The following is a 26,720-nucleotide window of genomic DNA, read 5'->3' as shown; positions in this document are numbered from 1 at the left end:
CTTCAGAATGGACTGGTTGGATCTCCTTGCAGTCCAAGGGACTCTCAAGAGTCTTCTCCAACACCACAGTTCAAAAGCATCAATTCTTCGGCGCTCCGCCTTCTTCACAGTCCAACTCTCACATCCATATATGACCACAGGAAAAACCATAGCCTTGACTAGACGAACCTTTGTTGGCAAAGTAATGTCCCTGCTTTTGAATATGCTCTCTAGGTTGGTCATAACTTTCCTTCCAAGAGTAAGCGTCTTTTAATTTCATGGCTGCAGTCACCATCTGTAGTGATTTTGGAGCCCAGAAAAATAAAGTCTGACCCTGTTTCCACTGTTTCCCCATCTATTTCCCATGAAGTGATGGGACCGGATGCCATGATCTTTGTTTTCTCAATGTTGAGCTTTAAGCCAACTTGTTCACTCTCCACTTTCACTTTCATCAAGAGGCTTTTGAGTTCCTCTTCACTTTCTGCCATAAGGGTGGTGTCATCTGCATATCTGAGGTTATTGATATTTCTCCCGGCAATCTTGATTCCAGCTTGTGTTTCTTCCAGCCCAGCGTTTCTCATGATGTACTCTGCATATAAGTTAAATAAACAGGGTGACAATATACAGCCTTGCTGCTCCTTTCCTATTTGGAACCAGTCTGTTGTTCCATGTCCAGTTCTAGCTGTTGCTTCCTGACCTGCATACAAATTTCTCAAGAGGCAGGTCAGGTGGTCTGGTATTCCCATCTCTTGAAGAATTTTCCACAGTTTATTGTGATCCACACAGTCAAAGGCTTTGGCAGAGTCAATAAAGCAGAAATAGATGTTTTTCTGGAACTCTCTTGCTTTTTCCATGATCCAGCCGATGTTGGCAATTTGATCTCTGGTTCCTCTGCCTTTTCTAAAACCAGCTTGAACATCAGGAAGTTCACGGTTCACGTATTGCTGAAGCCTGGCTTGGAGATTTTTGAGCATTACTTTACTAGTGTGTGAGATGAGTGCAATTGTGCGGTAGTTTGAGCATTCTTTGGCATTGCCTTTCTTTGGGATTGGAATGAAAACTGACCTTTTCCAGTCTTGTGGCCACTGCTGAGTTTTCCAAATTTGCTGGCATATTGAGTGCAGCACTTTCACAGCATCATCTTTCAGGATTTGAAATAGCTCAACTGGAATTCTATCACCCCCAGGGCTAAAGTACCAGGCTGGAACCTAGGACGGCTGGGCGGCTGTTGAAAAGTCACGGTCTTCTTTTTAAAGGAACAGAGTAAATTCAGATGGTTAACATGGAAAGAATTTAGCAATGCGTTGCTAAGAAAAAAGGAACAATTTTAGAGACTAATTTGTGGAAAAGATTCCTTGTTTGGAAAACAAAACACACATCAAGAGGACTTGCATAGGCAACAGAGAATTCCTAGGAACTCACTGTAAAGTCTCAGTCAGATGACTTACAGAAAAATTCAGGGGAAGGGGAAAGAGGCTACCATTTTCACACTTCTGTTTTATTTTAATACATGATTTTAAATTTTTAGGGAGTTCTCTGGCAGTCCAGTGGCTAGGACTCGGTGCTTTCACTGCAGTGGCTGGGATTCAATCCCTGGTTGGGTAACTAAGATCCTACAAGCCGCTGTGCATGGCCAGAAATTTAAAAAAAAAAAAGTAAAATAAAACTTTTATTAAAAGTATTTGTTGCTTTTGAAATAATGGCATATTTCTGAACTGAACTTCCTTTTACAGATATATGAGATTTTTTGTGACCTTTCAAAATATCACTCAATGAAAATAGAACTTTCTTTTATGAAAATGAAACAGAAGGGGCTTCCCTGGTGGCTCACTGGTAAAGAATCCACCTGCCAGTCCAGAAGACACCGGTTTGAAACCTCATCTGGGAAGATCCCACATGCCAAAGAGCAATTAAGCCCATCTCTTGAGAGTCCCTTGGACTGCAAGGAGATCCAACCAGTCTATTCTAAAGGAGATCAGCCCTGGGATTTCTTTGGAAGGAATGATGCTAAAGCTGAAATTCCAGCACTTTGGCCACCTCATGCAAAGAGTTGACTCATTGGAAAAGACTCTGATGATGGGAGGGATTGGGGGCAGGAGGAAGAGGGGACGACAGAGGATGAGATGGCTGGATGGCATCACTGACTCGATGGATGTGAGTTTGAGTGAACTCTGGGAGATGGTGATGGACAGGGAGGCCTGGCGTGCTGTGATTCATGGGGTCACAAAGAGTCGGACACAACTGAGAGACTGAACTGAACTGAACTGAACCACAACTATTGAGCCTCTGCTCTAGAGCCCTTGTGCCACAACTATTGAAGCCCCCATACCCTAGAGCCCCTGCTCTGCAACAAGAGAGCATCACCACAACGAGAGGCCCGAGCACCTCGAGGAGGAGCAGCCTGGCTCACTGCAGCTAGAGAAAGTCCATACAGCAACGAAGACACAACACAGCCAAAAATAAACAAAATTATGTTAAACATCAAAGAGATGATGCTTAAGTGTGCATTGATTAATATCTTGTGAACTAAAATGACGTTATCATCTAGACATGAAAAATAAAGTGAAATAGAATCTCCTAGTTTTTTAGTACAGTTTTTTTAATTACTGGTGTTTAGAACCATTTTATATTTACAGAAAATCTGAGCAGAAAGTACAGAATTTCCCATATATACCTGCCCACATACAGCCATGCACAATTTGCCTTATTAATATCTTACCTTATTCTGATAACTTTGTTACAATTAATGAATCAGTATTGACACATTTATTATTTCTAAAGTGCAAAATTCTTGGACTTCCCTTGGGGCTCAGCTGGTAAAGAATCTGCCTGCGGGAGACCTGGGATCGATCCCTGGGTTGGGAAGATACCCTGGAGAAAGGAAAGGCTACCCACTCCAGTATTCTGGCCTGGAGAATTCCATGGACTGTATAGTCCGTGGGGTCACAAAGAGTCGGACATGACAGAGCGACTTTGACTTCATAGTTTATTCAGATTCCCTTAGTTGGTTTTCATCTAATGGCCTTTTTTGTTCTAGGATCCTGTCCAGGACACCACATTACGTTTCACTGTCGTGTTTTCTTAGGCTCCTCTTGCTGTGACACAATTCCTTCCGGTGTACCTTCCTTCCAGCAGTGTGCGTGTGTGCGTGCGTGCGTGCGCAGTCATTTCAGTCGTGTCCGACTCTTTGCAACCACATGGACTGGAGCCCACCAGGCTCTTCTGTTACTGGGATTTTCCAGGCAAGAATACTGGACTGGTTGCCATTTCCTCCTCCAGGGGATCTTCCTGACCCAGGGATTGAACCCATATCTCCTGCATTGTAGGTGTATTCTTTACCCACTGAGCCACTTGGGAATCCCTCCAAAGAGCTCATTGCCTCCAATTCCTCTCCTCCCACTGGCTCCCAAAGCCACTCCAAGTCCACCCCCTATTCATTCTTCCAAAACCACCCCCTACTTATTCCTCCAAAACCACAGCTGTAAAGGTCATCCATGAACTCCAGGTTGCTAAATCCCATGGCCAGTTCTCAGTCTTGTTTAACCTGATTGGACACATTTTCCTCCTTAGAGCCTCATCTCTTCTCCACATTTATTTCCCATTCTTTCCTATTGTCCTACCTCCCTGGACACTCCTCCTTAGCTCCTCTTCTAATTCTGCTTCACCTCCCGACTCATATACAATGAGTGCCCAGGGCTCAATCCTGGCACCTTTTCCCTTCCTGACCAAAACCTGCTCTCTGGTCATCTCATCCAGTCTCATGGCTTCCGTGCTGTCTATACCGACAGAGGCTCCTGTATTCCCATCGTCTACTCACCATCTCCCCCGGAGAGCTGACAGCCATTTTTATTTAACGTGCTAAAGCTGAACTCTTTACTTTCCCTCCCATACTTGTTCCTTCCATAACTGTCTTCATCTCAGTCAATGACACTTCCATTAGCCAAGTTGCTCAGGCTAAAAATCTAAGACTCGTCCTTGACTCCTCTCTCTCAAAATCCACACCCAGTACCTGCTTCCTCACCCCCACTGATACCTGGGGTGAGAAGGGAAGGACAAAGACAACCAGGAAGTGTGATGTGGTAGATGTTGTTTCAAGAGATTGGTCAAAAAGGAAATGCTACTGAAAGGTCAAGTACAAGTAATGGTCATTGCAATGATTTGGCAAGAGTCTTGGATGAGTCACTGATTTTCCGAAATTTACTTGGCATATGGGGGGAGGTGAGATCAAAATAGCTTTTCCCCCCTAAATTGCAAGCAGATTTTTGTAACAGCAATTTTGTTTTGTTTTGTTGTCCATGCCGTGCTGTACACAGTAGCTTATTTCCCCAACCAGGGATCGAATCCACACCCCTGGCAGTGGCAATGTGGAGTCCTAGTCACTGGGCCACCAGGGAGGTGCTGAAAGAGCAATTCCTGAGTAGGCCGCCTTTCTCTATCCATCTCTGAGACTCCTTTTATTTCCCCCAGAAAGTCTCAAAACTAGAAAGCAGGTCCATGTAGGCTGTCTGAGAGGGCTCTAACCCTCACCTTATTCTTCTCACTCAATATTTGTTTGATATACACTTAAGCTTATTGGTCTTGATTTTTTCTTTTTATGTTTTTATTTTAGTGTTTAAATCATGCTATAACATTTAGCATCTTTATTATTACATGTTAATTATTACAGTTAAGTGTGTATTAATTACAGTGGTATTAATTACATTCAAAATGCTCTGCAGGGAATTCCCTGGCAGTTCAGTGGTTATAACTTGGTGTTTTCACTGCTGAAGCCTAGGTTCGATCCCTGATCTGGGAAGTAAGATCCTGCAAGCTGCATTATGTGGCAAAAAAATATACATATATATTGTGCAACCATTACCACTATCTACTTTCAAAACTTTTCTTCATACCAAACAGAAACTCTATTTCCATTAAGCAATAACTCACAATGTCCACTTTCCTTGAATCTCTAACAACCTCTATTCTACTTTCTGTCTCAATGAACTTGTCTAGTCTAGGTACCTCATATAACTGGGATCATACAATATTTGTTGTTTAAAAGATAACAGGCCCCAAATAGAGTCGTTTATGCTAAGCAGCATGCCACCAAACCAAGTCTTAATTTTAGCTTGGGCTCTCCTAGAAATTAACTCTTAAAGCAGTTGAGTAGGAATCACCTGATCAATACTACTTCATCTGCCTGATAAATCATGCTGTTCCCTAAAGGACAAGAAATTTGCAGTAACCAACTGCTTTTTTTTTTGCCAACTATAGTATCTTTGTTCATACTCCCTTTTACCTATAAAAGTCTTCCCCTCTTGTTCAGTTCCTGGGAACTCTTTTCTAATATTTATCTATTTACTTACTTAGGTGGTGTGCCAGGCCTTTGTTGCTGTACACCCGCAGAATCCTTAGCTGTGGCCCAGGGATCGAACCCAGGGCCCCTGCATTGGGAGTCTGGGTCTTAACCCCTGAGCCACCAAGGAATGGTCGAACTCTTTCCTATCTGCCAGATTGGATGTGCCTGATTTGAATCAAATTTTGTTCAAATAAACTCTTAAAAATTTCAGCATGCCTCTGTTTATCTTTCAACATTGTCCTTTTATGCTTGGCTTATTCCACTTAGCATGATGTTTATCTGTTCATCTGAAGGTGGACATGGGCTCTTTCCACCTTTTGGCTATTGTGAATAACGCTACACTGAACGCCCACTGACATACAAGCATCTGTGTGAGACCCTGCTTCCAATTATTTTGGTATTTACAGAGGAGTGGAATTGCTGGGTCATATGGTAATTCTATTCGTCGTTTTTTGAGGAATCACCAAATTTTTCTAATAGTGGTTGTGCCATTTTACATCCCTGCCAGCGATGCAAGGGTGTTCTAATTTCTCATATTTTCACCAATATTTGTAATTTGCCATTTTTTCCCTCATAATAGCCATCCTAATGGGGGTGACATCATATCTCACTGTGGTTTTGATTTGTATTTTCATAATGACTAGTGATGTTGACCATCTTTTCAGGTGGCTATTGGCTACTTGCATATCATCTTTAGATAACATCTATTCAAGTCCTTTGCCCATTCTTGAATTTGGTTGGTTGGTGTCATTGAATTGTAGGAATTCTTCGGGTCTCCTGGATATTAGTCCCTCATTAGATATACAATTTGCAAATATTTTCTCCCATTTTGTGAGCTCCCTTTTGACTTCCTTGATAGTGTTCTTTGATGCACAGATTTTTTATTCTGATGAAATCCAATTTATCTATTTTTTTCATTACCTGTTCTTTTAATGTCAAACTTAACAAATCATTGCTTTTCTCTAAGAGTATGAAAATTGCATCGATGATTTCTTCTAAGAGTTTTATAGTTTTAACTTTTGAATTTAAATCTTTGATCCTTTTATTTGTATATGATGTCAGGTAAGGCTCTAACTTCATTCTTTTGGATATTGAGTTTTCTCAGCACCATTTTTTGAAAAGATTCTCTTTTCCCCATTAAATGGCCTTGGCACTCTTGAAAATCAACTGAGCATGCATGTGGAGATTTACTTCTGGGCTCTCTATTTCATTGGTCTGTCTTACTCGTATGCCAATACCACACTGTTCTCATTCCAGTACTTTTATAGTACATCTTGCAAATCAGAAGGTGAGTCCCCCAGCTTTCTTCTTCTTTTCCAAAATTGTTCTGGCTATTTAGAGTCCCTTGAGATTCCATATAAATTTTAGGATGGGCTATTCTATTTCTCTAACAAAACACTATTGGGATTTTCATAGGGATTACCTTGAATCTGTAGACCACTCTGGGTAGTATTGCCATTTTAACAATACGAAGTCCTACAATCAAAAACATGGAATGTCTATTTATTTAGATTTTCTTTAATTTCTTTCAGCAGCATTTTGAAGCAAGAAGCAATCAGGCAGCACCTTCAGCACTTCCCTTGGAAGTTTCATCTGCTAAATATTCAAGTTCATCATTTCCAAGTTCTGCTTTCCATTAAAAATGGGTTATGATCCCACTAAGCTTCCCATGACTATTTAACAAAGATTCCTCTTACTCCTCGTTTCCAGTAACACGTTCCTATCTTTCTTCTGAGCCCTCTCTGGCAACATTCTTAATGTCCATATTTCTGCTAACAGCTGGTTGAAGACACTTTTGGCTTTTTCTGTTATGCTTGCCGACTCAGTGGACATGAATTTAGGCAAACTCCAGGAGATAGTGAAGGACAGGGAAGATTAGCGTGCTGCAGTCCATGGGGTTGCAAAGAGGTGGACACAACTTAGCAACTGAACAACTGTGCTCTCTGACATCCTTTCAGTCTTTGCTCACTGCTCAATTCCACAGCCACTTCCACATTTTTAGGATTTGTTACAGCACTGTCTCTCACTCTTGATACCAACATCCATAGTAGTTTTCTACTGCTGCTACAACAAATCACCACAGACTTAATTGCTTAGAAGAAATCAAATTTATTATCTCACAGTTCTGTAGGCCCCAGATCCAATATGGATGTCATCGGGCTAAAATCAAGGCATGAGCAGGGCTGTTGTTTCTTTCTGGAGGCTCAAGCAGAGTCTGTGCCCTGGGTCATTCAGGTTGTTGGCAGAACTAAGATCCTGGTGGTTGAAGGACTGAGGTTTCTGTTTTCCTGCTGGCAGTTACCCAAGGGTCATTCCCAGCTTCTAGAGGCCATCTAGATTCCTTGGATCTTTGGGTGGTGGAAGATCTCTGCCACCATCTTCAAAGCCAGCAGCAGATGATAGTACCTCATACTTTGACCAACTCTCCTGCCCTCCTCTTCCACTTCTTAGGGCTCATGCAATTACACTGGGCCCACCAAAATAATCCAGAACAATCTTCCCATTGTAATGTCTTTCAGCTTAATTCCAGCTTCAAAATCCTTTCTGCTATGGACTATAATATATTTATAGATTCCATGGATATCTTGAGGACTATTGTTCTGGCCTACTGCAGACTCTCTTTGACCAACTCCTGCCCCCATCCCCAGCCTGCTGTCTCCTGTGCCTCAGATTTCCTTCTCTCCCCTGAAATCCTGAGCACCTTACAGTTCCTGCAACAGGTCAAAGTCTCTTTCCCCACCTGGCCCTTGTATGTGCTTATCCTTCTGCCTGGAGCTCTCCTCCTCCTCTTATCACCCCACTCATCCTTCAGGTCCCAGCAGTCAGCCCTGCTCCACCCCAACTGGGCTAGCATACCTCTTTGCAGAGAAATTGCCTTTTTGAGTCTGCTTCACCACCACCTCCACCCTACCCTGTCTGTGAGTGGGTGAGGAAGGAGCCAGTTCTCCTCTGTACATCAGCAGATCCTGATGCCTAGCCTGTGGTAGAGCCCCAACCAGTAACGCTGAAGAAGCTGAAGTTGAACGGTTCTATGAAGACCTACAAGACCTTTTAGAACTAACACCCCAAAAAGATTTCCTTTTCATTATAGGGGACTAGAATGCAAAAGTAGGAAGTCAAGAAACACCTGGATAACAGGCAAATTTGGCCTTGGAATACAGAATGAAGCAGGGCAAAGACTAATAGAGTTTTGCCAAGAAAATGCACTGGTCATAACAAACACCCTCTTCCAACAACACAAGAGAAGACTCTACACATGGACATCACCAGATGGTCAACACCGAAATTGGATTGATTATATTCTTTGCAGCCAAAGATGGAGAAGCTCTATACAGTCAGCAAAAACAAGACTAGGAGCTGACTGTGGCTCAGACCATGAACTCCTTATTGCCAAATTCAGACTGAAATTGAAGAAAGTAGGGAAAACCACTAGACCATTCAGGTATGACCTAAATCAAATCCCTTATGATTATACAGTGGAAGTGAGAAATAGATTTAAGGGCCTAGATCTGATAGATAGAGTGCCTGATGAACTATGGAATGAGGTTCGTGACATTGTACAGGAGACAGGGATCAAGACCATCCCCATGGAAAAGAAATGCAAAAAAGCAGAATGGCTGTCTGGGGAGGCCTTACAAATAGCTGTGAAAAGAAGAGAAGCGAAAAGCAAAGGAGAAAAGGAAAGATATAAACATCTGAATGCAGAGTTCCAAAGAATAGCAAGAAGAGATAAGAAAGCCTTCTTCAGCGATCAATGCAAAGAAATAGAGGAAAACAACAGAATGGGAAAGACTAGAGATCTCTTCAAGAAAATCAGAGATACCAAAGGAACATTTCATGCAAAGATGGGCTTGATAAAGGACAGAAATGGTATGGACCTAACAGAAGCAGAAGATATTAAGAAGAGATGGCAAGAATACACAGAAGAACTGTACAAAAAAGATCTTCATGACCCAGATAATCACGATAGTGTGATTACTGACCTAGAGCCAGACATCCTGGAATGTGAAGTCAAGTGGGCCTTAGAAAGCATCACTACGAACAAAGCTAGTGGAGGTGATAGAATTCCAGTTGAGCTATTCCAAATCCTCAAAGATGATGCTGTGAAAGTGCTGCACTCAATATGCCAGCAAATTTGGAAAACTCAGCAGTGGCCACAGGACTGGAAAAGGTCAGTTTTCATTCCAATCCCAAAGAAAGGCAATGCCAAAGAATGCTCAAACTACCACACAATTGCACTCATCTCACACACTAGTAAAGTAATGCTCAAAATTCTCCAAGCCAGGCTTCAGCAATATGTGAACTGTGAACTTCCTGATGTTCAAGCTGGTTTTAGAAAAGGCAGAGGAACCAGAGATCAAATTGCCAACATCGGCTGGATCATGGAAAAAGCAAGAGAGTTCCAGAAAAACATCTATTTCTGCTTTATTGACTCTGCCAAAGCCTTTGACTGTGTGGATCACAATAAACTGTGGAAAATTCTTCAAGAGATGGGAATACCAGACCACCTGACCTGCCTCTTGAGAAATTTGTATGCAGGTCAGGAAGCAACAGCTAGAACTGGACATGGAACAACAGACTGGTTCCAAATAGGAAAAGGAGTACATCAAGGCTGTATATTGTCACCCTGTTTATTTAACTTATATGCAGAGTACATCATGAGAAACGCTGGGCTGGAAGAAACACAAGCTGGAATCAAGATTGCCGGGAGAAATATCAATAACTTCAGATATGCAGATGACACCACCCTTATGGCAGAAAGTGAAGAGGAACTCAAAAGCCTCTTGATGAAAGTGAAAGTGGAGAGTGAACAAGTTGGCTTAAAGCTCAACATTGAGAAAACAAAGATCATGGCATCCGGTCCCATCACTTCATGGGAAATAGATGGGGAAACAGTGGAAACAGGGTCAGACTTTATTTTTCTGGGCTCCAAAATCACTACAGATGGTGACTGCAGCCATGAAATTAAGACGCTTACTCTTGGAAGGAAAGTTATGACCAACCTAGATAGCATATTTAAAAGCAGAGACATTACTTTGCCAACAAAGTTTCGTCTAGTCAAGGCTATGGTTTTTCCTGTGGTCATGTATGGATGAGAGAGTTGGACTGTGAAGAAGGCTGAGCGCCGAAGAATTGATGCTTTTGAACTGTGGTGTTGGAGAAGACTCTTGAGAGTCCCTTGGACTGCAAGGAGATCCAACCAGTCCATTCTGAAGGAGATCAGCCCTGGGATTTCTTTGGAAGGAATGATGCTAAAGCTGAAACTCCAGTACTTTGGCCACCTCATGTGAAGAGTTGACACATTGGAAAGGACTCTGATGCTGGGACGGATTGGGGGCAAGAGGAGAAGGGGACGACAGAGGATGAGATGGCTGGATGGAATCACTGACTTGATGGACGTGAGTCTGGGTGAACTCCAGGAGTTAGTGATGGACAGGGAGGCCTGGCGTGCTGCGATTCATGGGGTTGCAAAGAGTCTGACACGACTGAGTGACTGATCTGATCTGATCTGATCTGATGGTAGAGGAAGGGAGGAAGGGGGCGGTGAGGGTCCCTTGGGGAGGTTTAGCCCTCATCCTGCTTCCGAGGGGTCTTAGAGCAAGAGCCACTTAGATGCCTCCGCATGTTTGAGATGTCATAAAGATGAAGGCTGCCAGGGCCCACCCTCTAACCCCCAGCCCCAGCTTAGGCCCCGCAGACTCAACCAGGAGCCCTAGCTGACTCAGCCACATGGTCACCTCTGGGCTGCCCTCCCCAGACCACCCACATCTGCCCTGATGGCCAAGTCTCCTCCCCACCACACTGGGGACCCCTGAGAAGCCCCAGAGGAGCAGTTGTATTTGTGAGCGTGATCCCTAAAGAGGAGGGCTGAGTTGGGATGGGGGGCGATGGAGCAGTGTGAGCCAGCCCAGGCCCCACCTGCCCCACCATCGAGGGGCACTGAGGCCTCAATGGGTCTGCTGGCTCAAAAAGTAGGAAAGGGGCATAGGGTCCCGACAGGTCTGACAGAACGAGACACACTGGCCTGAGCCTGCTCCAACAAACCACAACAAGCCACCAGGCAGAGAGAGGAAAGTGTTGGGTCACCCGGTCTGGGCGGGAGTCCCCTTTATTTGGGAGCGCTGCTGGGCGGCTAGACGCTGCAGGTGGCACTCAATATGCAGCAGGAGGGAATCCAGCATATGCAGGACGCCGAGGAGGAGGGCGCGGTCTGAGATCGGGCCCCGTCGTTTCCAAGTGGTGCAGGGGTGGGCAGCCAGCTGCGGATGCTGAGGACAGGACCGAGAGGCAGGTGTGAGAACAGAGGGAAGGGACAGAGGCATGCTGGGAAGCAGGGGCTTAGGGTGATAGAGGATCAGGGAGCGACCGATGTGGCCTCGTGTGGTCGTGGGCCCCACGCAGGCTGGGTGAGGGCTAGAGATATTACAGGGGGAAGACGGGACAGGTACCCCCCACCATGGGAAATGGCCAGGGGGAGGATGGGATAGGGTACCACCCATAGGAAATGGCCAGGGACTGTTGGCTGTGGACAGACGTAAGGCCCCTGGGGAGGAAGGGATGAGGGAGGGGCGGCAGGAGACATGAGTGGGGGGATGGGTAGAACAGAGCTAAAAGGTGGTGGGGATGGAGCCTGGCTCACCTCACTCTTAGAGGCCTGTGAACGCCGCCGCTGCATCAGCGCACGGCTGAGCATCAGCATCATGGTCGTGGTGACTGTGACCCCAGCCACCGGGTAGATGCGGTTCGTCCCCAGGCCCATCCAGTAGCCAGGACAGCCCAGGCTGCTCTCACAACCCTCCAGGCTGCTTGGCTGGCACCCCCAGGGCTGTAAGTCCAGGCCCACCTGGTACCACATGGGCCGTGACCAGGCGTGGGTGCACATGGGCATCGTCAGTAGAAGCAGCCATGGCAGGAAGGACTGTATGTGCAGCATGGCGGCAGCAAGTGCCAGGGCCGGAACCTGGGCGCCTGGCAACAGGCAAACACCCCTCCCCCGGGGGAGCAGGCGAGGCAGGAGGTTCCGGCTGGGCCCATGGCTTTCAGGAGGGGCAGTGCGGCCAGGAACCATGGGATGGGGGGCAGGCTGGGGGTGCAGAACCGAAGGCATGCCCCCTCTCCCCTCCTCCTCACCTAGCATCCAACCCCTAAAATTCTAGCCCCCACAACTCCTAATGCTGCTCTCCACCGGTGACAGGCCGATCAAGCCAAGTATAGACGTGCTCCCTGCTTCCCAGACTCAGCCCCAAGGACCACTCGTGAACACCCAAAAATGCGGGCACATACTCTCAGGAAAGAAGCCTGAAGGCTTGCCCTGGCCTGTGAGGCGCTCCGTGCCCTGGTCTCCCCTGCTGACCCATGCAGACCACACTGGTGTTCCTGGAACACACCCTACGCCAGAAGCACTGTCCAAAAAGATGACTGGATGGCAGCTCAAGTGTCACCTGCTCCCTGAGCCTCCCTTCTAGAACCGTCCTGGGTCACACAGTCCCGTCTCTCTCACATGACCCTGCTTTACTTTCTTCAAAGCATCTCTAAATACAGGTACACCTCAAAGATACTGTGCTTCAGTTCTAGCCCACCAAAATACATAAAGCGAGTTGCGTGACTTTTTTTGGTTTTTCAGTGCATATAAAAGTTACATTTACTCTACACGGTATTCTATGAAGCATGGAATAGCATCATGTCTAGGAAAAAGTACATACCATAGTAAAAAAAAAATCACTTTATTGCTAAAAATTGCGAACCGTCATTGGAGCCTCCGGCAAGTCATAGCACTAACAAAGATCACTGATCACCGATCCTCATAACAAATATAACAAATTGAAAAAGTATGAAATACTGTGAGAATCACAACATGACAGAGACACAAAGTGAGCAACTGTTGGAAAAATGGTATTGAGAGACTGGCTCCAATGCAGGGTTGCCACAAACCTTCAATCTGTAAAAAAAAAAAAAAAAAAAATACAGGGCAATACACAAAGTCTCCCTGTAACTGCAGGCCCATGTTTGTGGTTTCCCTGCCACTCCAGCACCTATGCTTCACTTAACCAGTATTTACCCAGCACCTCCAGGTGCCAGGCACTGTTCCTTGTAGCTGGAGACTGTGACATCGTGACAGGCAGCGTGACTGCGTGACAAAGCACCCTGACTTCCTGGGCAAGGATGTGGGGAGCGGGCGGTGGGGGCAAGGCACTGAAGGCCAGGAGAGAAACAGCCAGGCAAGGGGGCCCCCTCCGCTGGCCCAGCACCTGAAAAGGGCAGGCGCACGTGTTTCGGCAGGTGACGCGAGTCTAGAGCTGCCACAAGCCATCTGTGGCATTCGCTCATTGAATACTCATTAAGCAACCCACAAAGTGGGTACTATTCTCATTCTCTCCTGAGGAGGACAGAGGCCCAGAAAGATTGGACCCCTCAGCCTAGCCCTGATCACTCAGCATCAGCTGGCCCAAAGGACCACTGCTGTCCACAGGGCCACACGCCCAGATGTCAGTGTTTTATGGCTGAAATCAACACGTGGTTCTTGGCCGACAGTGACCTGCAAAGTCCAGATAGTCTAGTTATAGGAATAGGCAATTTTTCCCCAGGTAAAACAATCACGCGCATTCTTTTTTTCTTTTGACCATGCTGTGTGACTTGTGGGATCTTAGTTTCCCAGCCAGGGATCATATCCTCACCCTTGGCAGTGAAAGCTGAGTCCTAACCACGGGACCGCCAGGGAATGCCCACAATCTCCTCACTGCAGGTGTTCTGAACGCAGGTGTTCACAGCACACTGAATGCAGATGTTCACAGCACAGCCCCCGGGGGCTGCCCAGTGGCACCTGGCATGCCCTCACCTGCTTAGGTGTCCTTGTGAACAGGTTATTCTCGAGAAGCAGCTCTGATTCCAGCCACTTTATAGACGAGGACACAGGCGCCAAGGGCTGCATGCAGCAGGGGATGGATGGGGTGCGGAATGTGGACTGGGGATGTCCCTGCCCTGGGCCTGGCCCCCCAGCTTCACACTCCCCCTGTTCCACACTCCCCCTGCCTGATCCTGCCCTCCCCAAACTTTTCCCCCAACTTCTGACTCCAGTTCCAACTTTGGGGTGTAGGAAGGGTCAGAAGCCAGGGCTGCGGACCACACCCTCGCCCCACCAAGCCACAGCAGACCCTGGTATCAGGCAAACAAATCTTTATTCCTGAGGTTAAAAACACGCTTGCTCCTCCAACTCGGCCAGTGTCTCATCCCCAGCCTAGAGCATTGAACTTGGAGTCCCAGGACCTCCATCCCTGAGTTATGTGTGTGAATGTGCGTGCACGGAGGGGACTCCTGGTGACGTCCGGAGGCAGCCCAGGGGTGGGGGGTTTCTCATGGGTACCCTGTCAAACCTTCAGAGGCAGGCAGTCTCAGGCGGAACGGCAGCATGGTCAGAGTTTGGTAACCTGGGCCGGGAGAGAAGGAGAGGAGGGTCCTGTCAGTTTCCAGAGGACAGCCTCCTCTCCAGGCAGGAGGGGAAGGCAGTGGGTCCTTGCGGGACAGAGCCATTCTGAGTCATCCAGGAAGGGCGGACTTCCCAAAATGGGGTCAGGAGGGGACGAGCAGGAGATAAACAGACAGAGCTCAGCAGGCCAGAGGTCAACTCACCAAAACAGGGTCGACGGGGCCGGACCTCCGGTGTTGGAGCGCAAAGAGGACAGCGTCGTGGACCGAGGCAAAGAGGTGCTGCTTGGTGATAGAAGCATCGAAGAAGTGCCCATCCTCAAGCTGCATGATCACAGGAGCTGTGGGCAATGAGTAGGTCTCTCCTGACTCCAGAGCCACCAGGAACCCCCAGGCGCTGGCAGAACATCCCCCTAACCACCACCTCTGTGGCTTATAGCTAATCCCCCACTCGTGACCCTTGACCCCAGCCTCCCAGGACACCTCTGACCTCCAGTTTCAGAGAAAGACTTTTTCCCTGTGCTGCCTGGAAGACTTCTCGGCCGGAACCCCCACCCCCTGCCCGGACCTCTCTCTCTGTGTCCACCCCACGCACCGTGGCAGGCGGCCATGTACACCTCCACCTCAATCTCCCGGAAGTCGCGGAAAATCTGTGGCACAAAAGGGGGCCAGGCTCAGGGCAGGCGGGGGGAGAGAGTTCAAAGGGGTAGCTCAGGGAGGACCAGGCTCAGAGTGGGGTTCAAGGGCTCCGAGTGGGGGTCAGGGTAGGTGGGGGGAGGGAGTTCAGAGGGGTAGCTCAGGGTGGGGGGACCAGGCTCAGAGGGCTCTTGGAGCTAGTTTAGGGTCAGGGTTGAAGATCAGGATTGTCCTCCCCGAAGGCCCTTCTTAGGGACGCCCCCAGCCCCTTACATTCTTCAGGCTCTTGAGACACACAGTGTCCACGAAAGAAAAGGAGCTCAGGTCCAGGATGAGGGTGTGGAAATCTGGCTGAGGCAGGCCTAGGGCCTTCAGCGAGGATATGTCTGAGGCTTTGGCATCTTCTGGAGCCCAGGCTCCTGTATCCTCTAGCTCAGTCCCTGCGCTCGCCTCCTGGGGAACCAGACACACTGCAGGGGCCGCCCATGGTAAGGGCCAGAGGGCAGGCGGGCAGGGAGCGGAGGGGAAGGCAGGGAACATGCACGGATGTGTGGAGACACAATCAGACGTGAGAGCATACACGTAAATGCACACATATATGGGGTATGCAGGGAACACAGGAGGACAGGGACACGGGGAGCTGGTATGCAAAGACAGGAGGGACACATGGGGACACCCAGGAGAGGACACCCAGACTCGGGGAGCACACAGACCATGCTCTGTTACCGCCTGGGCCCACGCTTATAGGGACATTTAAGAAGGAAGGGGAGACTTTCCTGGTGGTGCAGTGGATAAGAATCCGCCTGCCAATGCAGGGGACGTGGGTTCAATCCCTGATCCAAGAAGATCCCACGTGCCATGGAGCAACTAAGCCGCGTGCCACAACTACTGAAGCCCATGTGCCTAGAGCCTGGGCTCCGCAGCAAGAGAAGCCACCGCCATGAGAAGCCCGTGCACCGCAACAGAGAGTAGCCCCCGCTCTCTGCAACTAGAGAAGTCTGCACAGCAACAGAGAGCCAGCATGACCAAAAGCAAAAGAAATTAGCAAATAAAAATTATTTGAAGAAAAAAAAGAAGGAAGGGGATCCAGAGACCATGCCCCATCCTCAGGGGGCCAGAGTGGAGTGGGTAGGGGGCGCTGGAGCAAAGCAGAAGAGACACACGGACACACGTGCCCACGCGGACATCCCACTTGATATCCACCAGAGTCTCTACTTGAGATCGGCGTCCTCTTTGACCCCAGATTTTTCCCACATGCCCAGCCCCTCCCCGTCCCCGCTCCTCCCATGAGCACAGATTGTGGAGTCTTATGGGATCCACAAATTCAAGGTCTTTGTCCAGGCATCAGATTACAGACTGGAAAGCCCCAAGCAGAAGTCTATGGCATATCATGAGAGGTCTCCCTGCACAGTATCGGATCCATCACTCCCCTCCTCCTGCCACTGGCATGACAACCTTGAACCCACAGCTGGTAGGTCCATGGACTTCCTCCCGGGATCACCTGGGCACCCTCATCCCTGAAGCTCCCTGCTCCCTCCAGTCTCACCCTGGCCTTGGAGCCCTCCACATCGTTGTTGCTCTCGATGTCCATGACAGTGGGGTTGACGTTGATGGAGACGGACGTGCCCTTGGAGGCGGCAGCCTAGGCCGGGAAAGGGGGCGGGCCAGGAAAGAGGTGTCTGAGATGTCAGGTGACAATCAGGCCAGGCAGGCCTGGCGTTGTCCCCTGGCTTTCTGCAGGTAGGTAGGTGGACCAGGAACTGAAGCTTGGGACCTGGAGCAGCCAGGCTGAAGGCTGTGGGGTTGTGACCCACTATAGGAAGAGGACTGTGATGGTTCATGCCACCACTGGCTTAGGAGGCGGGAGAAAAAATCAGACTCCCCCTAGAGCCCTGACCTGCCAGGGGAGGAAAGCAGGGTCCCTGGGGGCATCGGGGAGCGAGGAGAAGGGCTGAAGAATGAGGGTGAGCGGCTGGGAGGGGTGGGAGGGCCCTGCCTGTTTGGGGAGCTTATTCTCCTTCTGCAGTTGCTTCAGCTTCAGCTCTTGCTTCCGGAGCAGCTTCTTCTTCTGGGAGAGGAGGTAGTCCACATCCACACCGCACTGCAGCGAAGGACAGCGCAAGGGATGTGCAGGTTGCGAGAGAAGAGGGACCCTCTGCCCCTCGCCCTCGCCCCGCGGACCCCAGGCCTCACCCTCTGCTTCAGTGAGTCACTGTAGAGCTCAGCGTTGGCGAAGTACACGGTGACTGAGGAGCGGAAGACCTTCACGCCTGGGACCTCCCTGGCCTGGGGACAGGTCAGGTTGGGGGTGGCTGAACCCTCGTCTCTCCTAGCTGCATCGTGCCCTCCTTTCTTTCCTCCCCCCGTGTGCCCTGATACCTTCCACCCCAGCCCTCTGCTCCCCAGCCAACACAAGGCCCAGCCTGTGGCCCGTGCCCTCCCAGGAGCTGGTGAGGTCCTGTCGGAGCTTCTTCTTCCTCCTCCAGGGGGTCCTCAACCTCTGCCACCCCATCCCCCAGTCCTTCTGCCAATACCCAGGCTGGGGGAGTTCCCTGGTGGCCCAGTGGTTAAGACTCCCACTTGCACTGCAGGGCCGTGGGCTTGATCCCTGGTCTGGGAACTAAGATCCTGCAAGCCTCGCAGCCAGGTCAGGTTTTAGCGGCTCTCAGCTTCTGCTTGGGTGTCCAACCCTAGCACTGGGGGGCTGTTTCCTGAATGCAGACGGAGCTCTTCTACAGCTGCTAGCCCAGCCAAGGCTTCCCCAGCTCCCACGCCACTCAGGACACTCCAGGTCTCTGCTCGGCCTTTAGGCCTGAACCACGTCCCTGCCCCCCCCCGACCCCCACTTCCCCCACCTGCCTTGCCATCCAGCTGAGCTCCTCCCTGCATGTCAGTCCCCCCCACCCACCCTCCCACTCTGCCTCATGTTCTGGGCTCAACCTTCAAGTCTCCATGAGGGGAAATGAGCTGGTTTGATTCCGGAGCCCCCGCCTTTGTTCTCAGAGCTTGGCACGAGGCTTCTCAGGAGGTAAAGGACAGTAACTCCATTGATCAGATCCGGAAACAACTTCCCCTACATCCTGGTGCTCTGGATCTTGCCCCTCTGCATTCCTGACCCAGGGCTCTTCTGCAGGACGGGGCTTGTACTGCTGCCTCCAAGATGGATCCCACCCCCGGGCCCCAAGGCCCACACTCTGAGTGTATGTGTAGGGGGACCCCAAATTCCTCTCTTGAAATTTCACGGACCAAAGCACCGTCAGCACCCCACCCCACTCCCTTGCCTGCGCCAGGCGTGGAAGGCGCTGACAAGGGATGATCCAGTTTGCCCCGTCCCTCCCCACCCGTGTCACCCCTGGCTCAGCCCTTGCTGCTCACCCCTGAGTACTCTGCCACGTCTCTGTAAATATCTGTGTCTGGCACCTGCCCCAGGACAGAGTAGTGGGGCCTGTAGACGGAGACAGTGCCACAAGAAGGGGGCGTTAGGAGAGGGGGCAATGGGGGCTTTCTAAGGAGCCTGGGGTCCCCCCCCGCCACAGATGTGGGAAAGCTGGAGGAAGCCAGTGGGTACCTCGTCCCCTCAGCAGCTGGAATTGGGGGACGACATCACAGGGGTGACTTACATCTGGGTGCGGACCACCACGAGCATCAGGGAGAATACCACTGCCACTGCCAGGCCGAGGTCCAGGTTCAGCAGGATGGTGGCCACAAAGGTCACCACCCAGATGAGCTGCAAACAGAAGGGCCGTGGTCCACAGGCTCCCGCAGGGTCACTGGGCTGAGGCCCTGACCCCATCCCCAGCGTCCCAGCCGTCTCACCAGATCCATTCGATTGGCCTTCCAGAGGGAGACCACGTCAGTGCACTGCATCACCATGCCCTTCAAGTTCACAATAACCACGGCGGCCAGGACCGCCTAGGGGACGAGGAAGGCCACCAGGGGCTAGTGAGAGGTGCTGGCTGCTCACTACCCTGAATCCCCCGATGAGCCAGACTGTCCTGGAGCGCCTGGTAGGACCCTCCACAACACCAATTACCTCCTTCCCTCGGAACCTAATGCCTGCGCTCTGACGCTAAGGTTTTTACCCCTGCCCCTCCACTCCAAACCTCTCCCCAGAGACTTCCAGCCTGACCCTGTATCCTTCCCCGTCTCCTGGGACATGATGGACTGCTCTGAGTTCCTGGCCTGGCCCAGGCCCTCGAGCCTGGCTGGGTGGGCTGGGGGCTCACCTTGGGTAGGTCTTGGAAGAGTTCTCCCAGTTTGACGATGATAATGAGGATGAAAAGGGAGGAGATGGCTCCAGCCACCTGTGGAGTGGGTATAAGCAGGGCGGGTGGGCTGGAGTGCAGGGGAGAAGTGGGGAGAGCCGAGGGGGAAAGGGGGAGCAGGGGGAGGACCACCCAGCAAAGCAGCGCATGCGGAGGCACACCTATGCTCACCTGTGTGTTGCCCCCCGTGCTCTCCTGCACCAGGCTCCGAGACATAGAGCAGCTCACAGGGAAGCACTGGAAGATGCCCCCAAGGAGGTTACTCAGGCCGAGAGCCACCAGCTCCTGAGCGGGGAGTGAGGAGCGAGCACACGTCATTTGCGGTGCGGCGTCACCCTGTCCAGGCCGACGCACCCCCACCTCCACGCCCACTCTGCAGCCCACAAAGACTCGGCCACTGTCCCGCGTCCCCTACGCGGCCCCAGCACATCTGTGTGCTCTTTTCCTGTCTCCCGCCTGGTACTCCATCCCCCCACCCCTTCCCAGGGCCTGGGGTCTGGGGACCCCTGCCCGCTCCGTGTCCCGCATCCCATTCCCCAGACCTGGTTGCTGTACACCCGGTAGCCGTGCCTCAAGGCGAAGATCTTGCCCAGCGAGATGGCGATGGCAAACCCAACCACAGCGATGGCAAAGGCATTACCCAGAAGCTTTGCGAACAGCTGGGGGCGGGGGGCCATCGGGGGCACCAGCCTGTGAGGGGCATTGGTGAGGCCAAAGGAAGGTTCTGGGCCTGGCCGCCCAACCCTCCCTGACCCGACAGGGGCCGGAGCTCACCCTGCGGGGATTTTGCCCACGATGTCCACCCCGAATGCCTGCTTCAGGCCCACACCGTAGGAGATGCCTGTGGCTCCAATGAGCTGCGGGGAGAGGACAGGGTCAGGGGAGGCCCTGGCACCACCACCGTGAAGTGGGAGAGAAACCAGAGAAACCACCCGGTGGGTAAAGAGAGAAGCCTGAAGCGAAACCTTCAGACAGGTGGGGCGACGTCAGCGATAGGCTGAGAGCGGCACACCACCGTTTCGAGAAAAGGAGATGCTGCCAGGGGCGGTCTACTGGGGTTCCCCCCTCCCCGCCACCCCGTCTTCAGTCCCCACTACAGCTAGTTTCTAAAAACCTGGGGGATGCCCACACGGCAGGAAATCTCCTCACTTACCCTTCCCCTAGTCTGCCACCACCCCCCTACCCCACGTCACCCTCCACCCTATCCCCACCCCCGAGGGGCCCCAGAGATTCCAACCGTCAGCAGCTCCCCGGGGAGTGGCATGGGCAGATGTCGCCGTAGCTTTTCATTCAGCAGCTTCACCAGCACGAGCACCACTCCCGCCACTATGGCAGTGACCATGGTACCGACCACCATCTGGGGCAGCTTCCAGCAGACCTCCAGTACTGTCTGAGGGGAGGCGGGGTCACAGCCAGCCCTCCTGGTCCTGGGCCCATCCACCTGTCCCTCCTCCCTGCCCTCACTCACATAGATGAGGGACAGCGGTCCAGAGCGGCTGCTTAGATGGAGGCCAAACACATACTTGAGTTGCGAGACAAACACGTGCACGGACGCGGCCGTGGTGTAGGCTCGGACCAGAGGCTCTGATAGGTAGGTGACCACGAAGCCGAAGTGGACCATGCCCAGCCCCACCTGTGGGGTGCACGGGACAGTCAGGGGAGGTGAGGGTCCTAGCGGTGGCTGGGGCAGAGCCCAGGGCAGGTGAGATCACGAGCAATGAGGGGGGAGGTGATCGTCAGACACTCAGAGAAAACTGTCAGATGGGGTGGGGTGGGGGTGCGGGGTGGGATTGGCAGTCAGGGGCATGTACTCCTGATGGCTCTGCACCTGGAAAAGGCCAACAAGGACACTGAGAGTGGAGGCCAGCTGCACCCGGGTAGCGTCTCTGGCTGCCACATCGAGTGTGGAGTTCAAGCCCAGCAGGAAGGCGTCGTCCGGAGCCAGTGATTCCATCACACTGCCCACCATCACGGACATGACGGCAAAGGTGCCTGCAAGGGCAGATCAGGGTGGTCTGAAGCGGGGAGAACACGGCCTGCCCTGGATTCTGGGTCTTAAGGGAGCGACCAGGAGACACCCAGTTCTAGACAAATGTCCCCAGACTATGCTGTGCTAATGGAGGGCAGTGCTGACGGTCAGGTATGCACCCCAAGTTCCAAGGCTCTTGAGGATGCCTAGCATCATTTCCCCTGCCCAGACTGTGTCCACGGGCTCAGGATGGCTCCCCTAGTGAAAAGTGGAATGGGGAAGGGTGCATGGCCTGACTCAGGCTTCCAGGCTTGTGCCAGCCAAGTCTGGGCCCCATGAGTGTATTCACCCACCACATCCTCCTGGGTCAGGGCCTCTAATCATCTGAATCTGTGTCTGCATGGTCAGAGGCCCAGTCCCACCTAGAATGCCCACACCAATGCCTCCCTCCCTCTTCCCTAGGTCTTTCGGCCTTGCTCAGTGCCCCCTCTCCCTGCCCCCATGGGGAATGTGGGCATGCTCCTGCAAGGTTAGGCCTGGCTCCACTCACCCACAGAGATGTGCCGGGAAGTCCCAAACAGGAAATAAACAAAGACAGGATAGAAGGAGCTGTAGAGGCCAAACACGGGGGGCAGTCCAGCCAGGAGGGCATAGGCAAGGCCTAGAGGTGGAATGGTAGCAATGTAGACTTGAGGTCAGGGGCTTGGAAGGATGCAGAAATGCTGGCCCTGGGTCATGCACCATAGTCCCAGGGGCAGGAGTCATGCTTTTGGCCATGGGGAAGGCGGGGGTTGAGGTGGGGGTGGGGTGCACAGACCACAGGCTAAGGCCTTGAAGGGTCAGGATCACCATCCAAGGGTTGAGGGTAGTGTCCAGGTCAAGTGTTGCTTACCCTGTGGTAGCTGCATAATGGCCACACTCAGGCCAGACAACAAGTCACCCAGAAGCCAGTCACGCACAGAATACTGGGGAAGCCAGGCCAAAACCGGGAGGTACTGAAGCAGAAGGGCTTGGGCCCGCGCACGGGAGCACCTGGGGACACCAGGGTAGGTATTAGGTGCTGGTGGTATTTTAGTTGCTCAGTCGTGTCCTTCTCTTTGTGACCCCCAAGGACTGTAGCCCGCCAGGTCCCCCTGTCCACGGGATTTTTCCAGGCAAGAATACTGGAGTGGGTTGCCATTTCCTTCTCCAGGGGATCTTCACGACCCTGGGAATTGAACCCGGGTCTCCAGCATTGCAGGCAGATTCTTCACCGACTGAGCCACCCAGCCCAAGCCCACGTAGGTCTCAGAGGCAGGGGCTCCCTCGGTCCTGGCCAGGGCCCACCATCAACCTTACCGAAACCAGGTTCGCCACTGGAGCGTCACTTGTGCTGGGCTCCGGCTCCCCAGCTCCTCCAGCTGTTCTTGGTTCAGCAGCGGCCGCTCCACATGGTAGTCTCGCCGCCTCAGTTCCATGGCCTGCGTCCTGGACAGCAGTGCCTGTGTGTCCCTCTCTCTGGTGGAGGGTGGGGGTGGGGTGGGCAGTGAGGCCAGAAACAGTGTGGGCACAACCTGGCCCAGCCGCCCCTAGACCTCCACCCGGGGCTTGAGGATGCCCCACCTGGCTTTTCTAGGTCTCAAGATCTAGACAGGTCCAACCCCCCAGCCGCCTCCTGCAGGCCCCAAGGCCCACGCCCAGGCAGGGGCAGTACCTGAACTTTGGCTAGTGGAAGACTCTTGCTGGGCCAAAGTCCCCCACAAAGAGACAGCAGGATGAGCATAAGCCACACTTCAGCCCAGGTGTGGCTGCCCAGCCTTTGGTGTTCTGTTCACCAATCTAGCTCGCAGGCTGACTGCTCCTCCCAGCCTCCTCCCCCAACCCCTGCTCTCCGCCAGCCAATCCCTGTCCAGTCTGAGTCCTTATCCAGCCGCCCCACGAACCCAGTGTGTGTTGTCTGAGAGTGCAGACAGGGGAGAAGGAATCCAGCACACCAGGCAAGCCTCTTTATAGGAGGAGGCGGCTCTAAGAAAAGGAAAGCATCGGGGCTAAGACTGCCCCCAGAACTCCAGTCACACCGTCCAGGTGGTAGGCAACTGAGGCCCCATCTGGGAAATCCAGGGGCATGGTTCTCACCAAGAGGGAAGAGTTTCGAGCCTGGAAAGGGACGCTGTCTTACTAATGGGGGACAATCTCACTTGAGAAGATGATCTCTGGGAGGATCTCGCCTAATAGGAAGCTCTTCCCTAACAGGTAAGTTTTCACCAGCTAGGTGAGGTCTGTCCTGGGGAGAATCTCTGATCTGCCCAGTGGCTACCATCTGAATAAGAGGAATGATCTCACTGGAATAGGAGATCTGGGGGGTGGGAGGGAGTTCTTAGGGTTCCCTGATGGCTCAGTGGTAAAACAAATAAAAAAAACGCCTGCAATTCAGGAGATGCAGGTGCGATCCCTGAGAATCCCATGGACAGAGGAGAGGAGGCTGGTGGGCTACAGTCCATGGGGTCTCAGAGTAGGACATGAACGATCGATCGACTGAACTCACAGGCTTGGGGAAGGAGTTTTTACCTGGGGCACGCTGTCACCTGGGAGAAGCTGTCCCAGAAATAGTTCTTCCTTGGGAATAGGAGCTCTTAGAGAGTGAGCGCTTACCTGGGGGAAAGTTTTCACCTGCCTGGGAACTTCTGATCAGGAGGGACTTCTCACCTAAGGTAAGCTCTGAGTGGGGAAAGCTCTCACCTAGGAAGGGATCTCAGAGGGGGAAAGCTTACCTGGAGAGTAGCTCCCCTCTTCAGGGGGAAAACCTTCACCTGTCAGGAAATTTCTGCCCTGTGAAAAGCTCTGACCTACGGTAAGGTTCCCAGCTGGCGGGCAGGAGCTCACCTGGAAAGGGCCTCTAACCTGGATGTCCCGGTGGAAGGAGGGAGTGGAGTGGGTGCAAGGACGATCCTGAGACTATTGGCATTGCCGACTCACAGAGATCTTTGAGCCCCCCTCGCCCCTCCTCCGTGAGTCACTTGAAGTCTTAAAGGGCGCCCACTCCCGCCCCCTCGCCTCCCCCTGCCGCCGAACCCGCGCTTGGAGGGCGGGGCCTAGCTCTTTGGCCCCTCCCTCTAGGAAGGCCCGGCACCCAGAAGGGCCGGAGATCTCATTCCCGGACCAGTTGCATCGCTGGGTGGACTTAAGCCCTCGCTATGGACACTCTTGCAGCCACGTCCAGGGCCCCAACGCGCCGGACCGGCGCACCTCCTGGGCCGGAACTCCTCCGCACACAGCCGCCTCCCGGCGGCTCCCGGCTAGCCCTCGGACGGCGCTGGAGCGGCTTTCCTCGCAGCCTATAGGGGCTGGGGTCGCGCGGGCTCCCGCCCCATCCCTCGCTACGGTTGGGCAGCCGCCTGCGGAAAATCCACAAAGCGGTAAACAGAGGCGCGGCAGGCGGGAAATGCCTGCTCGGAACTCGGTGGTGCCCCAACCCCTTTCCTAACTAACCCAAGCCGGGGGCCTGCTCGGGGGCCAAGGGCTGGTCCTCCCCTCGGGCACTCGAACACGAGGAACCGAGGCCGCGCCCTGCACTCACCCCGGCGCTTCCGACAGCCCCATGGCGGGTGGGCATCCAAGAGGCGGTAGCTACCAAGCTCGGGCAAGAGGCCGCTACGGCCCTAGAGGCGGGGCCGGGACAGAGGCGAGGCATGAGGCTCACTCCCAGCGGCCAATCCCCGGGCAGAACGGGGAAGGCTTGGGCCAGTCAGCGTGCTGAGGCGGGGCTTAAGGGACGCTCCGCCGGCTCAGCGAACCCCAAGGAGGGAGATTTAACCCTTTCCTTCCCCTATGGCTTGGCTCTGGCTCCTCCTCGTGGCCCGACTAATTCTCTTGCCTGAGCGGGTTGTGGGACTAAGCGGGATTAAGGACCTGAGCTGGTTCCTGAGTGGTATGGGGCTGACACTAAGTCCTGGCTTCTTGCGGAGGGTGCCCTCGGGGTGGGGAGCAGAATGTCTAGGGGCGCGGCTGATGACCAGAGCCTTAGCTCTCCGTGGGGTGTCCGGGTCTGTGGGGCCTCTCATGCCTCCATGAGGGCACCACCCTCAGGCTTTGACCCTGAGATCTGGCATGTCTCTAAGATCCGAGGGGCTCAAGGGCTCCCTTCAACGCTGGGCCCACAGACCTGAAAGTTTGCAAGCTCCGCCCCCCACCCGGCCCCCGCCCCCGACCACCCTCCCCAAAGGAAGCACATGATGTCGAAAGGCTTCTGCCTGGGTTCCTGATGAACGGGATGTCCCGACAGCTGGGGGTCAGTGGTGTCAATGGACTGAAGGCAGCTCCTAGGGTCGGTTTGACAGCCAGAGCAAATGCCAAGTCAGGGCGGCAGGCTGGGCAGACTTAGGAAGCCATCAAGTTGCCGCCTTGACGGGGCCTTACCCTGTGCTCATACTTCAAGCCCAGCTTCAAGTCGAAGGGACAGAATTCAGGATGAGATCGCAACCTGGTCCAGATCTTCAATGAAATGAGCTAAAAATAGCCGAATATTCTCGGGGAGGAGGAGGGGGCAGTGCTCAGATTTCTCCCCAAGGTCAACCCCGGGAAATCATTCATAGCCACCCTCCTACCCCATCCCCCATCCCCAAAGAGAATAAGGCAATAACCATTTTCTATAGAAGTTTATTCCCAAAACAGAGCGCGGCTTCACGGAACAATTTACACAGACAGGAAAAGGAGCCACTGGGCTGGAGGGGGGACTCCCCCTCCCAGAGAGGGGCAGCTACAGAACCTAGGACATAGCAAGGACAACCCCCTCTCCCCACAGCAGACCCTTCAACCCTTCAAGGGCTGGGGTCACTCTGGGTAAGGAGAGCTGGGGTCCTGGCTGGCGGGATTTGGCACCAGTCAGTAAAGTAGAACTTTTAATCTCCTTAAAAACTGCCTCCCAAGAGTATGCGTGAAGGAGGTGGGTATCTGCACAGACCTTCCACAGCCCTGCACGGCTGCAGTTCCTAGTGGTAAGAAGATGCCTACACTTACCACTGGGCCTTCTGGGCCTGCTGTTCAACAGGGGACTCAGGGCTGACCTTTGGCCTGAGACGACTAGGGGGTTAGAAAGCCCTCAAGATGGCCAGGTTCAGGGTCCTCACAGGTG

General features: G+C 52.5%; 2 protein-coding genes across 3 annotated transcripts; both read right to left on the bottom strand.

Annotated features, from left to right (window-relative positions):
- Window positions 1-11,063: 11,063 nt before the first annotated feature.
- On the bottom strand, window positions 11,064-12,887 carry TMEM89 (transmembrane protein 89). The gene is made up of 2 exons (XM_005909348.2): window positions 11,958-12,887; window positions 11,064-11,586 (listed from the first exon to the last, which is right to left on the bottom strand). Exons 1-2 carry the CDS (start codon window positions 12,453-12,455, stop codon window positions 11,401-11,403), a joined length of 684 nt encoding a protein of 227 aa, XP_005909410.2. The 5' UTR covers window positions 12,456-12,887; the 3' UTR covers window positions 11,064-11,400.
- A 1,589-nt stretch (window positions 12,888-14,476) lies between these two features.
- SLC26A6 (solute carrier family 26 member 6) lies at window positions 14,477-25,303 on the bottom strand. Of its 2 annotated transcripts, XM_005909349.2 has the most exons (21): window positions 25,167-25,303; window positions 22,949-23,107; window positions 22,503-22,642; window positions 22,161-22,271; window positions 21,470-21,633; window positions 21,110-21,274; window positions 20,879-21,031; window positions 20,416-20,498; window positions 20,184-20,331; window positions 19,813-19,926; window positions 19,603-19,680; window positions 19,193-19,288; window positions 18,997-19,103; window positions 18,752-18,821; window positions 17,570-17,662; window positions 17,373-17,477; window positions 16,923-17,018; window positions 15,650-15,829; window positions 15,336-15,390; window positions 14,945-15,081; window positions 14,477-14,742 (listed from the first exon to the last, which is right to left on the bottom strand). In XM_005909349.2, exons 1-21 carry the CDS (start codon window positions 25,187-25,189, stop codon window positions 14,728-14,730), a joined length of 2,292 nt encoding a protein of 763 aa, XP_005909411.2. In that variant the 5' UTR covers window positions 25,190-25,303; the 3' UTR covers window positions 14,477-14,727. The 2 variants fall into 2 exon arrangements, with proteins under 2 accessions (XP_005909411.2, XP_070215228.1); XM_070359127.1 differs by lacking the exon at window positions 14,477-14,742 and having other exon boundaries at window positions 14,945-15,064.
- Window positions 25,304-26,720: the final 1,417 nt, after the last annotated feature.

This window comes from Bos mutus, chromosome 22, assembly GCF_027580195.1.
Source record: "Bos mutus isolate GX-2022 chromosome 22, NWIPB_WYAK_1.1, whole genome shotgun sequence".
NCBI classification, from domain to species: domain Eukaryota; kingdom Metazoa; phylum Chordata; class Mammalia; order Artiodactyla; family Bovidae; genus Bos; species Bos mutus.
Note: the sequence above shows the minus strand (reverse complement) of the source record. Positions and strands in the feature narration are given on the sequence as shown.

Excerpts from the sequence above, each read along its gene's own strand:
- TMEM89 (XM_005909348.2), bottom strand. The coding sequence starts at position 12,455 with ATGCTAGGTGAGGAGGAGGGGAGAGGGGGCATGCCTTCGGTTCTGCAC. Across the intron at positions 11,587-11,957 it reads CACAGGCCTCTAAGAGTGAG|CATCCGCAGCTGGCTGCCCA; the intron begins GTGAGCCAGGCT and ends TCCTGTCCTCAG.
- SLC26A6 (XM_005909349.2), bottom strand. The coding sequence starts at position 25,189 with ATGGGGCTGTCGGAAGCGCCGGG. Across the intron at positions 20,499-20,878 it reads TCCCCGGGGAGCTGCTGACG|CTCATTGGAGCCACAGGCAT; the intron begins GTTGGAATCTCT and ends CTCTCCCCGCAG. Across the intron at positions 15,830-16,922 it reads TGGAGGGCTCCAAGGCCAGG|GAGGCGAGCGCAGGGACTGA; the intron begins GTGAGACTGGAG and ends CTGGTTCCCCAG.